At 39.4% G+C, this 19,404-nt stretch overlaps 1 protein-coding gene across 1 annotated transcript; it reads right to left on the bottom strand.

Annotated features, from left to right (window-relative positions):
* Window positions 1-101: 101 nt before the first annotated feature.
* Window positions 102-17,674, bottom strand: LOC128982608 (sideroflexin-1-3-like; the record flags this gene model as incomplete). The annotated part of the gene is made up of 9 exons (XM_054401566.1): window positions 17,586-17,674; window positions 14,628-14,846; window positions 14,124-14,474; window positions 13,763-14,029; window positions 12,819-12,917; window positions 10,771-10,846; window positions 1,676-1,761; window positions 1,286-1,413; window positions 102-286 (listed from the first exon to the last, which is right to left on the bottom strand). Coding segments are annotated over exons 1-9 (1,500 nt in total), but the record flags the coding sequence as incomplete, so codon positions are not given.
* Between the last annotated feature and the right edge of the window lie 1,730 nt (window positions 17,675-19,404).

The raw sequence follows: 19,404 nt of genomic DNA, 5'->3' as shown, positions 1-19,404 counted from the left end.
AACATTTTTAAAGAGGGGAAAGGTCGCAATATTTATGCTAAAAGTTGTCAAAATCCTTATAATTTTACGAACTTGGGAGCGAGCTTGCCAGAGGAGCTCACCTGGATATGTTTCTCGAGCTTGTCGACGTTGATCTGAGCTCGTTGGGAGAATATTGCACACGCCATTGGAGTAGCGAACGTCAGAATGGCTCCACAGATGAGAGTCTGCACTGGCGCTGCACTCCACGGATACCTTCTGAACACCCCCTTCTGATCTAGCTTGTTCACTATGACTGGGGTTAACACTGAAATAATAACAAACCTACGTAAGTAATTCAAAACTTAAGAAATACATGTTTCTATGTGACTAGCCGTTTCTTTAGTGATGAGGTTAATTTACTAAATGCACAATAATTATTAACGACAGTTGAAGTACAGGCAGTTTAAAACCGCTAACTTACGACACATCTTGCTCGGAATGCAAAATTAAGGTTTGCAGGTCAAAATAAGGAGAAAATCAAGAATTAAAGTTTTTCAAAATCACTTCATTAACCAGATATCCACCAATTTGTATTTTTACATAAACATTTTTATCTTTGAATCGTTTCAACCGATCTTTTTTGGTGTGTGTGTTTAAGGTTGAGGAGACCCATGTAAAAAAATACTTGATCCAATTAAAATGTTCAAAATGGTGGCCAAATTTTTAAAATTAAATGACAAAAAATAGCTGATGTTATGGAAAAATGTCAAGGAAGCATTTAAAACTTCCTATCAAACGATACCAAGGCCAAAAAGATCGAATAAAAAATAGCTTAAATATAACGATCTTTAGTTGTAAATTAGGTGGAATATTGAAAAAACTTGAGCCAGCTTCCCTCATTTTACCTGATTTTTACCTACAAATCGTGATATTTTTGCTATTTATTATTCAATGTTTTTGCAGTTGGTGTAGTTTGATAAGAAATTTTAATTAAATGCTAATTAAAAGGGTTCTTAAATTTTTTTCAATCTTTTTTTTTAATTAGGAATTTTTTAATTTAAATTTTAAAATTTAGTTTTTACGCGTTCGTTATGTAATTCTTTGTTGTTGGTCAGCTTCTTGGACTTATACTCCAACAATATACAGCAAATGCGTTGTTTGTGGTCTCTCAACACATACTTGTAACATGTACACGTCTTAACACTATTTTTCTTTCGCTTTAATGCGATTGAAATTGAAATTGAAATGCAAATAATTAAATTTAACAGAATGTATTGATGCTTCTAAATTTGCCTACTTACATCTGTGACACAATTAAACTGACCCATGCTTGGTGACCCCATCACTACTCTACTGAAGACCACAGCTGCGATGCCTGTTTTGGCAGCCACCTTTGACTCGCCAAGCTTGTTGTTGTTTATATCGTACACTGGTATCCCAGTCTCAATCTCCCTTAAACAAAACTATACATGGTAAGTATTCACAGCCTAAATTCATAAAAAAGCTATTATGATTTAGGAATAATTTAAATATATTGCAGAAAGAGTTTAGTTAAAGAATATCTTCTAAGAGGTTAAACTGCTCTGTGAGTTAATTATTTTATGATTTAGTTTTAACGTATTAATTATTTAACTTGTTAAAATTTTTACATCTTGTACTGTACTATGTTGATTGAGAAGTTATTTATTACATTTTTTACGACTAGTTTGCTTACTTAATTCTCATCGTAGGAATGTTGATACAGTTGGCTGCAGCTACGGCAGCAAAAGGCACTAGGCGACCAATAAGAGGAGGTGCTCTCTGAAAATTAAAACAGTCTAATAAGTAGCCAATAGATGTCAATTTGTGTATGTTTATGCCAAAAATATGAATATATTAAGACTATGAGTGAGTGTTTTAGCGAATTTTCCTATAGGGAAGTAGCTATTACCGTAGGTGGCACGGGAAGACGAATGAGTCTGTGTTCGTTGAGTAAGACTTTAAGCCGGGACCAATATACTTTTCCATTTTTAGGTCTCTAGAGGTTAAAAACAAAAACAGTAAGATAAAACAAAAAGTATATAATGTCAACTATACGTGTAACTATACGTCAGTAGATAGTTTCATGCCGATCCTGGGCCAAATATATGAATATCTGATGTAAACTTGATGTTATCAAAAAATCACAATTTCGATTTATTATATCATTTTTTATTGACGTGCGATGATTAATATCTATAAAGAAAACCCTCAATAGATATTTCTATATAAGTTTGTCCAAAGACTGTTTCATGATTAATAAATAAACAATCATATGTTTCCTCAATTGTTTCCGGTTGAAAACAAAGAATAGTTTCAGTGTGTTGTTTTGTTGAATACAATAAAGAGGATACCTAGTTTTTGTTAAAATTTATTTTGTCATTTCTAATGTTTGATATTAATCGTCCGTGATATCAAAGGAATTGAATCACGTATAGTGACGACATCAATTGGCGACCGTGACAGGACTTTTAATTGAGAAATGACAAAATTAGGAGTTGAAGATTTAACAACTGAAATGCTAGAGAAAGGCTTGGAAGAAGGTGAGCAGAAGGGGACAGGAAGCAGAGCCTACGAGTTTCGACCACGGGTAGGACGAAATACCACGTTGGCAGAACAAATACCACAACCTGACCCGGTGAGTACTCTACTGTCCAAAATTTTGGAGAAGCTAGATATCCAATCTGAGATACTTGACTCACAATCGGCATATATTAATAGGTAGTAAAATGTCATCACTTGTGGAACAAACTTCTCAAAACTGTTCAAAATTAGGAAAAAGAATCGAATCATTGGAGTCAGATGTTGTCAAACCATTGATAAAATTACAAAGTTAGAAACAAATTTTGATAGTAACTCTGATAAATTAAATGAATTGGAAACTAAAATTAATTACATGGAAACTAAATTTAACAATAAAATGGAAGTTATTGGAACACAGGTATCCTCACAGGAAAAGACAATTACTTTGAATAATCCAGAATCCCAACTATCTTTCATGCCTACGGTAGATCTCAGCATTATAAAAGACAGTCTACCAGAATTTCACGGGAGGTTGGAGGAATGTCCCACAGCGTTTCTAGCTACGTGCGAATCTTTGTTAAAAAGGACGTGTATACCGTCAGAAATATATCTGCAGATTGTGAGCCAACAGTTGAGGGGTTCGGCGGGTACTTGGTGGCAAAACATTAAGGGTCTAAGTCTAGAATGGGACACATTCAAACATGAGTTTATGCAGAGATTTAATTCACAGGCTGTCAAAGCATTAATCACTAAGAAATTCTTGACAGATGTTCAGCCTAGTGGCATGAGGGCTGGGGCATTTGTTATTCAAAAGTTACAGTTGTTTAAGAGAATGAATGATGGTGGGAGTATTGACGAGAGTGTTACTTATATTGTGGAACTTTTACATGATAAGATTAGGTCTCTAGTTAAGGTAGCTCAACCAAAATCATTTGACGAGCTCAGGAGCATAGTAGCAAAGCTAGACGAAGAGGTAAGCTTTTATTCCTCAAAAACAAGAACTTCGAACCCTGATAACTCCTTTAAATGTTATCAATGTGGGCAAACTGGGCATGTGAAGGCCCGTTGTCCGGAAAACTAGAACAGAACCGTTCTAATAGGGACGAGAATGGTTCTAGAAGAGTTTCTAAGTCCCAAAACTACCAGTCAGAAAGATATTGGTCAAATTTCTAGTGAGAGTGTGGGAAATCCTCGTCCGGCAATTAGTTTACAGGTTGGTGACAAATATTATACTGCAGTCCTTGATACTCAAGCATCACATTCGTTTATTGGCATGTCGGTGGCGAAATTATTAAAACCTGTTCGTCCAGACAGCGTAACTGTTGTCAAAGGTGCAGTACAGGATATAAATTACAAAATCGAAGGATTTACTTTTCTTGAAGCCAAATGTTCTCAAGAATCTATTCACATTCCGGTAAAAGTGATTAAGGATTTAATCCCGGAAATCATACTAGGGCATGATTTCCTTGTCAAATACGGTGTGTTAATAGATTGTACAGCAAAAGAAATATTTTTCGGCATTAAAAATAGAGTTAGATTGGGATGGTTAGAGGACTAACAGTTTGATTTGGAAGCAGAATTAGAAAACAACGTTTTGGATGAACTGAAAACAGGGATATTGGATCTTAATCAAAGAACAGACTTGATTAATTTACTCAGTATCTTTCAAGAGGTAATTACAGACAGAATTGGGTTTACTACTACGGTAAAACACAAGATCTCTTGTAAAGATAACACTCCTGTCAAACAGAAACCTTACCCTCTTAATCCCGACAAACGGAAGTTTGTCATAGAAAAAGTAAAGGAAATGGAAAATCAAGGGCTAATTGAACTGTCATCTTCAGGATGGGCTTCACCAATAGTATTACCCAAAAAGAAGAACAGAGACTACAGACTTTGTGTGGATTTACGTGAAGTCAACAATAAAACTATTGCTGATGCTTACCCAATGCCTGTTCTACGACATCTGATTAAGCAAGTTAGTGGGGCCAAAGTATTTAGCACTTTAGATTTGAATTCTGGCTATTGGCAAGTAGAGGTAGAAGAATCATCTCGGCCTATGACCGCTTTTTGAACACCAAGGGGGCTATATCAATTCCGTGTTATGCCCTTTGGATTGAAAAATGCCCCAGCAACATTTATGCGTCTGATAGACAAAGTTTTGTCGGGTTATGTTGGTGAATTTTGTCAAGTTTATTTGGATGACATACTAGTTTACAGCAAAACATTTTCTGACCATTTGGAACATTTGGCTAGAGTATTAGAAAGATTAAAAATTTATGGACTTACCTGTCAAGTGAAGAAATGTCACTTTATGTCCAACTCAGTAGAATATCTGGGTCATGTGTTAACAGACAAAGGATTAGAGAGACAAACTGAGAAAAACAAGGCTATTGAAGAGTATGAAAGACCTGGTACGAAGCGGAAAGTACGACAATTTTTGGGCCTGTGCGGTTGGTACAGTTGTTTTGTACCTAATTTTGAATCCAAGGTTTCACCTCTGACTGACCTTCTTCATAAAAATACACCTTTTAAATGGACCGAGACGGAAGAGAAAGCTTTCAGGGAGATAAAGAGATCCATCTGTGACTCTCCGGGATTAGCTTATTTGGACCCCAACCGGGAAATATGCTTACAGACAGATGCCAGTAATGTGCCTTGGGGCTGTTCTCTTTCAAGAGCGGATAGAAGGAGGCAAGGATATCATTGAATATGCAAGCAGGAAACTTTCCCTTTCTGAGAAAAACTATTGTACAGCTGAAAAGGAGGCTCTGGCGGTAGTGTGGGCAGTCGGGAAATTCAGGGGGTATCTCGAGGGAAGACAATTTAAATTATTCACTGATCACTCATCACTACAGTGGCTAAACAAAGTATCCGGAACCAAGTCAACACTGATGCGATGGTCCTAAATTTTGGCCGATTTTGACTTTGAAATACATCACGTCCCAGGAGAGTTAAATCAAGCCGCTGATAGCTTGTCAAGAAACCCGGTAGACAGTGGTGAGATATCCAAAGAACTCATGGAGAGGGAAGTTCCAGTCCCAATGAAGTTAAGACAGATTGAGCCTGTTCTTATGGTGGCACAACGGGAAATTGTGACATTGACTTGGAACTGATAAAGAAATGGCAGAATGAAGATGCAGCTTGTAGTAGAATGAAATCCTGGATAACCAAACGTTACACTAATTCTGAAGCTGTCCCATTCCAGTTCAAGACATGCTATAAGAACCTTCGCTTGGAAGACAGTTTACTTATGTACAAATCTCATCTATCAGAATCTTCTCCTGTGATTGTAGTTCCGAAGTCTCAGGCCGTAAGGATTCTAGAGAAGTACCACGACAGCCCTGAAGCTGGCCATCCAGGACAAGACGAGACCTACACTTCGATTCGGCGTCGTTCCTTCTGGGTAAATATGCATCGGGACATCAAGAACTACGTCCAATCCTGCACTATCTGTGCCTGTACCAAGGCTAACAACCAAAAAGCTAGTACAAGCATGAGAGGACGTCGGCCACACCAGCCGTGGGAGGTTGTTGCTCTAGATCTTATGGGACCATATCCCAGAACATCTCGAGGGAAGACTGGAATTTTGGTGGTGACAGACCTTTTTACCAGGTGGGTCGAAGCATTTGCTATTCCTGAAGCTACATCGGGAAGAATCCTGCAGATCCTACGAACAGAGGTCTTTAGTCGGTATGGTTATCCACGTGTCTTCTCACAGATAATGGCAGTCCGTTCATGTCAAAACAATGGTTGCGGACTTTAACTGAGTGGGCTATTGAACACTGGACAACGCCAATCTACCATCCTCAGGCAAATCCTACTGAACGGAGAAATCAGGAGCTTAAGAAGCTGTTCAGAATTCATTTGTTTGACAAATAACATTCCAAATGGGATCAAAACTTGCATGAGTCTCTCCTGGCCATCAGACAACGAGTGAATCGGGTCACAGGGTTCTCTCCAGCAGAACTTTTTTCTCGTTCGGGAAATAAAAAGAACTGGTGATTGGAACTTTATGCATGAAAAATCTCCTGAAACTATGAATTTGACTGCATGGCATGAAGAGAACGCAAAACAAATCAAACGTATGAATCGACAAGCCGAAGAGAGTTCGAAGAGGGAAGCAGAGAGAAATGATGTACCTGAAGAGCAGGACCTGAAACCGGGTACGTTGGTTCTTCGGCGAAACCATCCTTTGAGTAGTAAGCTTACAAATGTGCATGCAGGGATGGCACGGAAATGGCTTTGACCATTTGAGGTGGAACACAAGCTAGGGAAGGGAGTGTACCTCTTGAGGTCTGATCCACCAATTAAGGTACACATGTCGGAGTTGAAATTACTCCCGCAAACTCTCCGTGAAGCAACTCAAGCCGAAGATGATGAACTAGAAGCAGAAGACCATAACGATGCCTTACCTGGTTATAACTTAAGGTCTAGAAAGAGGAAGATTTAATATATATATTGAGGGTTTTGGGGGGGATGATTGACGTACGATGATTAATATCTATAAAGAAAACCCTCAATAGATATTTCTATATAAGTTTGTCCAAAGACTGTTTCATGATTAATAAATAAACAATCATATGTTTCCTCAATTGTTTCCGGTTGAAAACAAAGAATAGTTTCAGTGTGTTGTTTTGTTGAATACAATAAAGAAGATACCTAGTTTTTGTTAAAATTTATTTGGTCATTTCTAATGTTTGATATTAATCGTCCGTGATATCAAAGGAATTGAATCACGTATAGTGACGACTTCAATATCATTTCATTAATCTTTGATGGATGATTTAAGAATCTTAAAAAAATATCATCAAAATCTGGTTTAATACAAAAATTCTATTCAAAATGTCTAAAAATAATTGGAATATTTTTTAAAATGATATATTTCCTTTTGTAAAACTGAAATATGCATTACAAATTAATGTAATATTTGTTTCATCTCCAAAACTCAATTTGAAATCAATATTATATATTTTGTTTAAGAATTGATAGTAAAATATCTAGTTTGTATACTTTCTTTGTTTTAAAAATAATTTTATGTTTTTAGGTGTTATTTCAAAACTATTATCTAAAATACATAATGTATAGATTTCATTGGTATAGTTCGGCCGCTTAGAAAGCGACCTCCTCCAGATTGGTTTAGCATTAGCGCGCAGGTCGTTTTATAAGCGGCCGAACTATAGTTGTTGTGTACAATATGGTTGAAAATGATTAAATTTCCTTAAAATATTTATAAGATGTTTGTTCTTATTCTTACGTTTATTATTAATCTTTCTCTTAAATATAATTATTTTACATATATTTCATCCTACACAATTTCCAATAATTTGTGAAATCAGTAAAATTATGGCATCTATAACACATATCCATTTATATGTAAACATTTTTATATCTGAATGGAAGAACCTATTCATTGTCATGAATGTAAGAAGAAGACCGCAAATATTAATCCAGAAATTGTTGAAATGAAAAATGGATTGTTTAGGATTGCTACTAAATGTTCAATATGTAAAACAAATACAAGTTAGATAATTAAAAAGGAACTAAATAAAATACCCCCGCCGCAGCAAACCTGCAGACTAAGCGAATTTTCATCTACCTGGCTGGAATTCCACTAAATTATTCCCTAAAAATTGTCAGATTTATTCCCTAAATAAGTATCATTAATTTTAATGAGTACTTAGGTTTGCTGCTACAGGGAAGAAAATAGGGGTTTTTATTAAAATATTGATAGCTTAGTATGAAGTAAACAAAATTTAAAAATTTCATTAAAATATAGGTACACATAGACATGCAAGCTACAACAGTTTATTTATTTTCCATAAGAATAACATGGTTATTTTAAATTTACACTTTTTTGGGATTTTTCCGTAACCGTTAGGCATACAACATTTCTTCAATCTACTAAATTATTTGTTTTTTTTTAGCTCTACAAAATGGTTTAGAAAGAGATTGCAAAATGTTATGTTTTCAGGGTGAAAAATGGGAGTCTTCCATTTTGCGGTCAGTCCATTTACCGGTCAGTCCATTTACCGGTCAAGTGTGGGGGTGAGGAGGCTCTAGGGAGGGGAGGTTTTCCATTTTGCGGTCAGGTTTCGATTCCTAGAATACCAGACTATTTTGAATGAATAGGTTCCATGCACTAGAGCAGCAACATTTCTTGATTGTTTGCAGATGTCGAGTTTTAGATCTTCACGAGGAGTTGTTGATGGAACCACCTTTATATTAAATAAAATAGAATAGAAACGTAATTTATCTAAAGCGGGTTTCAGTACAAAAATACACTGCCTTTCAAAACAACTCAAGTCAGGTACACAGTATTCAATACTATAATAAAAGAGAACAAATAATTTAATTAAAACTAATACAACTAACCTATATTTACAAATAGAGTTTTCTTGTTTCTCGTCTGAGAGCCTTATAACTTAAAATTTTAATTCTTTCAGGTAAAAAAATTGTATTCCTGAGGGCCGAAAAAAGAAAACCCCTTCTAGTTAGAAGTTGAATTAAAGTTTACACGAGGCAAATGCAGTAGGCTATCCTGTCTTGTGCGCCGTACTTCTTTCCGAGTGGTTAGTTTATCTTTGAGATACAATTAATTTCTAGATTTTTTTTAATATAAAAAAATCATTATTGAACTATGATTTTTCTTGCCCAAAGAAACGTGGAGTAAAAAGTGTGATGTTCAACAATCATCGCGTCTTCTGACCGCCAAAGTGCGTTTATCATTCTTTTAAAGGATTAAAACTTATTTCATTTCTCTTTAAGAAAAATGTTCAAATACACATAATACAGTACTACTCGTGATTTGAATAAGTTTATTGCATAGTTTGGTCACATACTATTGGTGCATTGGTGTACAACATACCGACGCGTCATCGGCCTGGCTAACCACTCTGAGTCATCAACCTGGCTCACATGTTCTCGGAATTTTAGAAATATGTGACCGCAAAATGGAAAACTTTTTTTGACCCACCCCTCCAAATTTTTGGGTTGACCGGTAAATGGACGATTTTACCCTTGACCGGTAAATGGACGACCGCAAAATGGACACAACCGAAAAATGAGGAAAACCCATTTTTACCCCATAAGACCCCCCATAAACCCCTGTTCCCATAGTCCGATCATGCTGGTTCACGAATTTGTTCGAATAAATGTAGGTTTACACGTTTATACCAAATTTCATCAAAATCAGATCATTTTTGCTCGAGTTATCGCGCTAACGGACACATATACAGGGGTGTTCAAAAAAGGTGGGGACATATTTTACCTAGTGATTCCTTGGGTCAAAAGAAAGATAAAATCAAGAATAAAATTGTTTCCCAAAATCGCTTTGTTAACCAGATATCCGCCATTGTGTATGTTATACATAAACATTTTTATCTTCTAATAGTTTCAACCGATCTTTATAAAACTTGGTATGTAGGTTAAGGTAGAAGAGACCCGTGTTATACAAATATTTCACCTTGATTCAACCTAAATTTCAAAATGGCGGCCATTCAAAACTTTTATACTTAAATTACTCCAAAATGACTGGTTTTATGAAAAAATGTCAGGAACCCTTTTATTTAGCATTTGTAACCTATCAAACGATACCAAGTACAATTATACAATAAAAAAAATAACTAAAAAAGAAAAAAATATCATTACATTTCAATCATTGGCAATTCATTGAACAAAAAGCAATATCTGGTAAAACATATAGTTTTTGATATAACGAATATATATAGAAATATTTATAATACAAAATCTGTGATAATTAGTTTTTAAAGAGGTAGATCGAATATCCAAGAGACCTATTTCCAAGCGTACACGGATTACGTGCATAATAGAACCACGCTGTGTTGTGTTGTTTCGTTGGAATCCTGATGTGCGGCAAAATATAAACCGTACGACAAAGTATAAACCGTACGGCAAAGTATAAATATGCAGCAATTAGCAGCTTTCTGTACTATAAACAGTACATGGAAGCCAACTTTGTCGGGTGACTGTAGGAAAAGAATATTACCCCTTACCATTTTAACAGATTACATTACATATTAAAGAACATTTACATACCAATTACCAAACCTTCAGCGAAAAAAGGTCTTGTAAACTAATGACTTCCTCCGAGCAAAACTCAGTATCGAAGGACTAGATCTAATAAAAGTTATTTTCCTCAATGATATATTTGTAGGACTGTTCAACATGCCCACACAATAATAATTGTTACTGATTGGAATCTGGAAACCACAGCAATGGTCCATAAAAGAATAGTAATTTACTTACTTTAACCATCCTATTGAGGGTAAGGGCGGTAGCTAAAGCCCCACTTGTTGCCATTGCGTATGACTTTGCCAGCTGACTAAAACAAACGGGTAAAATTAATACTAGCACAGAGGTAAACTAGGCTACTTGACATATCTTACATACTCATAAGTGGTTAAAAGAATTATCTTCCGCTCAACAAGACACTGTTTGAGCATCTATGCCTGCACGATCCAGTAACGGATATACCTCCCTTTGAAATTAGAACGTGTCTTCCCAACAAACAGATATTTTGTTTTAAATAATATCATAGATTAATCTGCATTACACTGATGAAATCACGGAAGTGTTTAACTACAAAAGATCCACCAATACAATTTTAATACTATTTAAAGGTTCTTCCGAAGGAAGAGATACCAGAGAACATACTAAAAATAACTCCTATGACGTACGGTATGGGGAATATTTTATTTATTGAATGATCAACCATATTTGGTTACTAACGCAATTAATATCATTATTGTTTTTAAACTTATTACTCTTTAAACAATGCTAAATGCTCAAAATATGTATAATTTCACTCAATTTATTGCAGTTAGATGAATTGGTGTAAGCCTTGAAAGTTACCGTCGATTTCGAGCGGTTTTACCTAGTGTTTAGCAATTAATGCAGTAAAATTGATATACAGTAAAAAATAGGTAGGGACGATTTATTTAATAATGTCAAATCTATGTCGGCATACACAATTTTTGGTTGATAAAGCAAATGTTAACTGGTTTGGTACGTCTCTAGAAAACTGCTCAATAAGCTGCAGGGTGTCAGGATAAACCAAATTCGATCAATACACACACACATTACACATTATCCCGGTAGTACAGAATGGTTCAGAAAATTGAGCCCTCTTATTGCTGAATTTGGGAATAGAGTACAGAGAAAATATACGGGACATTTCAAGATAATGGTAGTTGAGATGAAAAAGAACAGAGAGCTAAGAGGAATAATCACCCAGATTTATGGGTGATTTCAAAAGTAAAAAGCTCGGATGGACAGGCTATGCGTGGAGGAGAGGGATACATCAACTTGAAAAAAATTATTCCAAGGAATACCACAAGTAAGAGGACCACATGGAGTACCAAGCAATAAATAATTCTCCAGACTGGAATCAACATTAAAAGAGGCAAGGGATAGAAGAGAATGGGAGGCCAAAATCCTCTTAAGGTTGCAGTGGCCACTGCGGTAAAACAAGATTATCTTTGAGTAGTATGCAATGGAAGGTGATATTTAGTAAATCGACCACCAATCCCACTTTAAGGCTTTTCAGATCAACACAATCGCTGTTGTAATGTAAAATTATCGGATTTGAAATGCGTATCGTATAGGCCTATAATCGGATGAAAAAAGTAGGTGGTCACGTGATATTTGTTTACGAGATAATTTTTTCCTATTAAAACTGCCAGAATTTTCTTAGCGAGTGAACTAGCTGTTCTGAATTATAATCAGTTTTAATCGACTACGGTACTTGATTCCCGTTACGTAGACGGGCCAACAGCTTGTTATTCATTAAATTAATAACTTAAACATAACTGTAAACAATCCTACTTTGACAGTTCTCATTGTGTATCACAGCTTTTTGTTGCTGCTTAGTTCAAATTACCTGTTGCCATATATGAAAAAAAATAATAGTGCAGCATCCTGTTTGGAAACCTTATATATTTTTAATGCTATTGCATATTATAGAACCAACTTGTAAGTTGACTAAATTATTTAATTCCTTTTAAAATGAAGGAGTTCATAAGGTTAACATGGGAAACTACAGAGCCACTGGGGCGGAGCCCAAAAGGATTTTTGAAATAAGAATATGCCTATAGGTTAATCGGTAATGTTAGGTATCATCATGCCAAATGTCAGCCCAATCCGTCCAGTAGTTATTGCGAGATTGAACTTCAAACAAACAAAACAAACACACAAACTTTCACATTCATAGAAGATGCGGTAAATTATAATGGATTGAACCAGTATCTAAATCAATTGCCAACCTGCCGAACGTTAGTTTACAAAACAATACTTACTCGGCAGGGATGGGATTAGCGCCACTCCGGTTCGTATAGTTGACAACAGCGTTGAAAGACTGATTGAACCACTGCCAGAACACGACAGCAGGAGTTGACCTTGCAAAGGACAACCAATTAATTAGTGAAATAAAGAGATAATACCTACTAACAGAGTCTTGTAAACTTACTCTTAGGCTTGGGGTAACTCCCTTTCCAAATGAGTGTGGCCATTCGTTGTCGTGATGTGAGTGCATGAGCTCACTCTCGTCACCACCTCAACGTGTGTAGAAGGTGCTCCATACATGACTGAGGACTTCAAGAGAGGCTGCAACGTCCTCTCGATGGAACTGGAGCTCATGGAAAATGCTTGTGGGGTTGTTCAAGATTGCCCTGACTAAGATTGAGACGATAGTTTTTTTATTAAGAGCATCATAACCAACTGGCGATCACAAAATCTTCTCCATCTACTTGTAAAATTCTCATTAGGATTGTCATGCAAGTATTATCACTAATTTAGTATTGAAAGTATGTTAGACTAATTAAGAACATTTTATGTCGTGTTAAAAAAGTAAGATTACTTACTCAGTAGTGAATGGCCAATTTACCTTATGTAAATTCTTACAAATCAATAAAAACACCATTTGCAGAAAACACGGTCCTGGAGACAAGATATACCCTCTCCGACGACTAATATTTACGTAATTATAATGCAGTCGAATAAACATAATATTGTTACTGCAGCAATCAGCCATACCCAAGGTGACGGTAGTACAGTGTCTAGTGTCAATGCCTTACCCTTCTAATAGAAGGAACGGCTCACACAAGGCCCCACTAGAAAAACCTTTTCTAGTGGGGCCTTGGCTCACTCAATTATGAGAGCCAAAACTCTTTTCACATTTTATCACTGTATTCTATCTAGTATAAAAACTGTCCAATAAATTTAAAGAAAACAATGATCGTACTTGTAAAAGGTCATCATCATGCCAGTGATGAACATGTTCATGGGGACCTGGGCTGACATACGGCCCACAAGGATCATCTTCTCTCCCGTGTCAGGGTGAAACGCTGAGTCGTACAACAGCTTAGCTCGGTAGACATCGTCCAGGGTGAGCGTGCTCGGTAAATCCTCGCCAGCCCTACATGCATTAGGAGTCAAACACTGATTCGTAAACAAATAAGCTTGGTAGACATAGTCCAAGATCAGCGTGCTCGGACACTCCCTGCCAGCCCTACATACAATAGGAATCAAACACTGATTCGTAAACAGCTTAGCTCGGTAAACATCGTCCAGGGTGAGCGTGCTTGGCAACTCAGGAGTCAAACGCTGAGTCGTGCAACAGCATAGCTCGGTAGACATCGTCCAGGATGAACGTGCTCGGCAACTCCTCGCCAGCCCTACATACATTAGGAGTCAAACACTGATTCGTAAACAGCTTAGCTTGGTAGACATCGTCCAGGATGAACGTGCTCGGCAACTCCTCGCCAGCCCTACATACATTAGGAGTCAAACACTGATTCGTAAACAGCTTAGCTTGGTAGACATCGTCCAAGATCAGCGTGCTCGGCAACTCCTCGCCAGCCCTACATACATTAGGAGTCAAACACTGATTCGTAAACAGCTTAGCTTGGTAGACATCGTCCAAGATCAGCGTGCTCGGTAAATCCTCGCCAGCCCTACATACATTAGGAGTCAAACACTGATTCATAAACTGCTAAGCTTGGTAGTCATCGTACAAGGTCAGCGTGCTCGGCAACTCCTCGCCAGCCCTTCATACATTAGGAGTCAAACACTGATTCATAAACTGCTAAGCTTGGTAGTCATCGTACAAGGTCAGCGTGCTCGGCAACTCCTCGCCAGCCCAACATACATTAGGAGTCAAACACTGATTCGTAACCAGCTTAGCTTGGTAGACATCGTCCAAGATCAGCGTGCTCGGCAACTCCTCGCCAGCCCTACATACATTAGGAGTCAAACACTGATTCGTAAACAGCTTAGCTTGGTAGACATCGTCCAAGATCAGCGTGCTCGGTAAATCCTCGCCAGCCCTACATGCATTAGGAGTCAAACACTGATTCGTAAACAGCTTAGGTTGGTAGACATCGTACAAGGTCAGCGTGCTCGGCAACTCCTCACCAGCCCTTCATATATTAGGAGTCAAACACTGATTCGTAAACAGCTTAGCTTGGTAGACATCGTACAAGGTCAGCGTGCTCGGCAACTCCTCGCCAGCCCTACATACATTAGGAGTCAAACACTGATTCGTAAACAGCTTAGCTTGGTAGACATCGTACAAGGTCAGCGTGCTCGGCAACTCCTCGCCAGCCCTACATACTGTAACGACCTTTATTTTACTTGTTTTAGCGAATTTCCCTATAGGGAAGTAGCTATTACCGTAGGTCTCATGGTAAGACTTAGGCCCGGGACCGATCTACTTTTTCATTTTAATGTCCCCAGAGGCCAAAAACACCATTCGTTCAAATTTTTATATATGTATATATATATATATATATATAGGTATATATATATATAGATTTATATATATATGTGTCCGTGAACACGATAACTTGAGTAATTTTTATCCGATTTTGATGAAATTTGGTTTGAAGGTGTAAGGCGGGATAAACTTGAATGAGTTCGCGATCCAGCTAGATCGGACCATGGGAACAGGGTTTTATGGGGGGTTTTATTGGGTAAAAATTGGTTTTTCTCACTTTTTACCCTCAAAACACAAAATTTCCCAATTTTTCTCTAAACCTTCTTAAAGAGCTTAAAAAAACAAACAATTCAGTATATCAAAGTGTTTTTGTACGGTTATTGGTTACGGAGAAAACTAAAAAAATTGTAAATTTAAAATTCCCATGTTATTCTTATGGAGAATATTGTAAAATGTTGTAGTTTGCTTGTTTATGGATATATTTTGATCAAACTTGGCCAATTTATTTATTTTATAGTAAGCTATCAATATTTTACTAAAAACACACTACTTTATTAGTTTCCTTGTAGCAGCAAACCTAGGTACTCGTTAAACCTAATGTTATTTAAATAGATCAATTGAAAATCAATTCGGCCAAATGGAAATTCGCTTAGACGGCAGGTTTGCTGCGGCGGGGGTATTTGTTTTCTATTTAGCCTCACCCATACCTCCTTCCGCTACATCCTCTGACCTTCCCCTTACCACAGGTCTCCTTCCAACCCTCCACGTCTCCTTCCGCAGCCTCACGTCGCCTCCCCCGACCCAGCGTCTCCTTCCGCTACATCGTCTGACCTTCCCCTTACCACACGTCTCCTCCCAACACTCCACGTCTCCTTCCGCAGCCTCACGTCTCCCTCCCCGACCCAGCGTCTCCTTCAGCTACATCGTCTGACCTTCCCCTTACCACACGTCTCCTTCCAACACTCCACGTCTCCTTCCGCAGTCCCACGTCGCCTCCCCCGACCCAGCGTTGCCTTCCGCTACATCCTCCGACCTTCCCCTTACCACACGTCTCCTTCCAACACGCCACGTCTCCTTCCGCAGCCTCACGTCGCCTTCCCCGATCCAGCGTCTCCTTCCGCTACATCCTCCGACCTTCCCCTTACCACACGTCTCCTTCCAACACTCCACGTCTCCTTCCGCAGTCCCACGTCGCCTCCCCCGACCCAGCGTTGCCTTCCGCTACATCCTCCGACCTTCCCCTTACCACACGTCTCCTTCCAACACGCCACGTCTCCTTCCGCAGCCTCACGTCGCCTTCCCCGATCCAGCGTCTCCTTCCGCTACATCCTCCGACCTTCCCCTTACCGCACGTCTCCTTCCAACACGCCACGTCTCCTTCCGCAGCCTCACGTCACCTTCCCCGACCCAGCGTCTCCTTCCGCTACATCCTCCGACCTTCCCCTTACCACACGTCTCCTTCCAACACGCCACATCTCCTTCCGCAGCCTCAAGTCGCCTTCCCCGACCCAGTGTCGCCTTCCGCTACATCCTCCGACCTTCCCCTTACCACACGTCTCCTTCCAACACGCCACGTCTCCTTCCGCAGCCTCACGTCGCCTTCCCCGACCCAGCGTCGCCTTCCGCTACATCCTCCGACCTTCCCCTTACCACACGTCTCCTTCCAACACGCCACGTCTCCTTCCGCAGCCCCACGTCGCCTTCCAACACGTCACGTCTCCTTCCGCTACATCCCTCGCCTTCCCCCTACCCACACGTCTCCTTCTCCTATCCTACGTCACCTTCTATCGCCCTACGTCGCCCCCTGATACCACCGATACCATTCAACAGTTTCCATTCCTGTCCAAACCTGTTCAGCCAAACATAACCTCAAAATGTTCCCAAAAATCAATTTCCAATGCAAATAGATTGTCCGATCCTCACCCCTAAAAGTCCAAGACATGACTAACCATTTCAGGACTACTGCGCATGCGCGGACTACCCCCACCAGGCTGACCAGGTTTTCGCATAAAAGGAGGGCTGCTCGGGACATCATTCTCATTCGCTCCCGGGCAGCTGACCAGTACACTTCGATTGTAAGGTGAGCATCGCCCTAACAGTGCTAGAGTAATCTTAGCATCCGATACCCAGTGCTAGAGAAATCTTAGCATCCGACACCAGTGCTAGAGCAATCTAAGCATCCGACTCCTGTGCTAGAGAAATCTTAGCATCCGACACCAGTGCTAGAGCAATCTAAGCATCCGATCCACAGTGCTAGAGCAATCTAAGCATCCGACTCCTGTGCTAGAGCAATCTAAGCATCCGACTCCAGTGCTAGAGTAGTTTTAGCTATAATTTGTTTCTTTACTACAGTGCTAGAGCAATCCGAGCAATCCCTACTTCCCCACCCACAAACGGTGATGATACTGGCACCCCTGAAGTCTTAGAACTTATAGCCATATATCTGAGTTTATCCTTTTCCTTCCCATAGACCCCTGGAATAACCAACCCAGCGACGACTGAGTCATCCGTGGCAACGATTGAGACGACCTTCGTGAAAGTACGTCACACATTTTGGCGCCCGAACAGGGACTGTTAAACAAACAGTATCTACGGAAAAAAAGACAGGAAACAAAAAAATGACCGAGAGTGACGATGAACGCGAAGCCAAATCTCTCCAAAGAAGTGATTTTCCACCGTTACCCCAAACACATGTCACCACAATTACGCTCACAACCACGACCACGACAACGTCTTCCTCGCCTCTAAACCCTCCTATTATGGCTACGCAAACGAACAGTCAAGTGGACAATCTAAGCCAGCCACAGGATGATCGAGTTGGATGGATCTATACACTACCGAAAATAAAACTACAAGAGGAATGTCGGTTGAGAAATCTGAAAGACTCAGGTAATGTAAGGGAGATGAGAAAACGACTCGTGGATAATCTTAGAGCTACGAACGCAACTTTAGAAGGAGAGACCGACACTTCATCAGAAAAGGACGATCACACATCGATGAATATGGAGCAACCAGAACATCTTGGAGCCATACCGAAGGAGCCCTCGCAAGATAGGAGATTATTAAGAAGAGTCGGCGAACAAGACGCCATCGATAACCTAAAAGAGATAGTTGGGCTACCCGCCAATGTAGATCTGAATACTCTTAGGCACAGATTAGTTGACCTTGTGAAAATTGAAACACACAAACCAGAAACCGTCCCTCTACCCGCAAGGGACCACAGGCACCACTACAATATAAACAATCGCCAATTTCTTGACCATGCCCAGTTGAACCAACCTCCCAGTTTCTTTCATCATGGAGCCGCAAAACCTGCGCCTATAGATGCGACAAAGTATTATTATGTTGAGGAAAACGAGTTCGCAGGCCAGAAACCTCAAATATTAAATCAAACCGCTACGCTGTGTAATCATGTTCGGAAATGGAACATAAAATTTGATGGTTACACCGACCCTGTATCTTTTATGGAACGCTTAAACGAACTGATTGAAGCATACGCAATACCCCAAAATCATATTCTACGGGCTTTACCAGAGATCTTTAAAGGCAACGCTCTGCTCTGGTGGCGAAATAATCATGACGCATGGCGGAACTTCGCTGACTTTCAAACTGATTTCGAACTACAGTTTTTACCATCAAGATACTACAAAAATCTTGACAGAGAAATACAAGACCGAACCCAGGGAGAAAAAGAAAGCTGTCGTCAATTTGTTATAGCCATCTCCACTCTTATTCGCCGACGAGGAGGATACAACGAAGAAAGGAAACTGGAGAAGATCTATGGAAACCTGAAACCTGAGTACAAGTTCTACATCCGCCGTCAAGACATCAGGACTGTGGCTGATTTACTGACATGAGCTGATGAATATGAATCAATTCTCCGAGACAGAACAACCTTTCGGCCTCCACCTGGACCCGCCCAATCTTTGACCCCGGAGACTGCCTACCAACCAAGTGGAAAGAGAAGAAGTGATTCTACAGAAGTAGTACGTTTAGAAGAGCTACTTCCCATCCCAGCCAGTAGAGCCGAACCCAAGATGGATAGTAACAGAAACAATGCCACCAGCAAAAATGGGGTCCTCTACAGCGGAAATATCTCGAATCAAACGACGAAGGGTCAACAAGCCGAACCTCACCGCCAGCTAAGGAGTACCAGCACCTTCTATACG

The sequence above is a fragment of the Macrosteles quadrilineatus genome, unplaced genomic scaffold (assembly GCF_028750875.1).
Source record: "Macrosteles quadrilineatus isolate MER2022 unplaced genomic scaffold, UCM_ALF_1.0 Scaffold_747__1_contigs__length_33774, whole genome shotgun sequence".
NCBI lineage: Eukaryota > Metazoa > Arthropoda > Insecta > Hemiptera > Cicadellidae > Macrosteles > Macrosteles quadrilineatus.
This window is presented reverse-complemented; position numbering and strand designations above follow the sequence as displayed.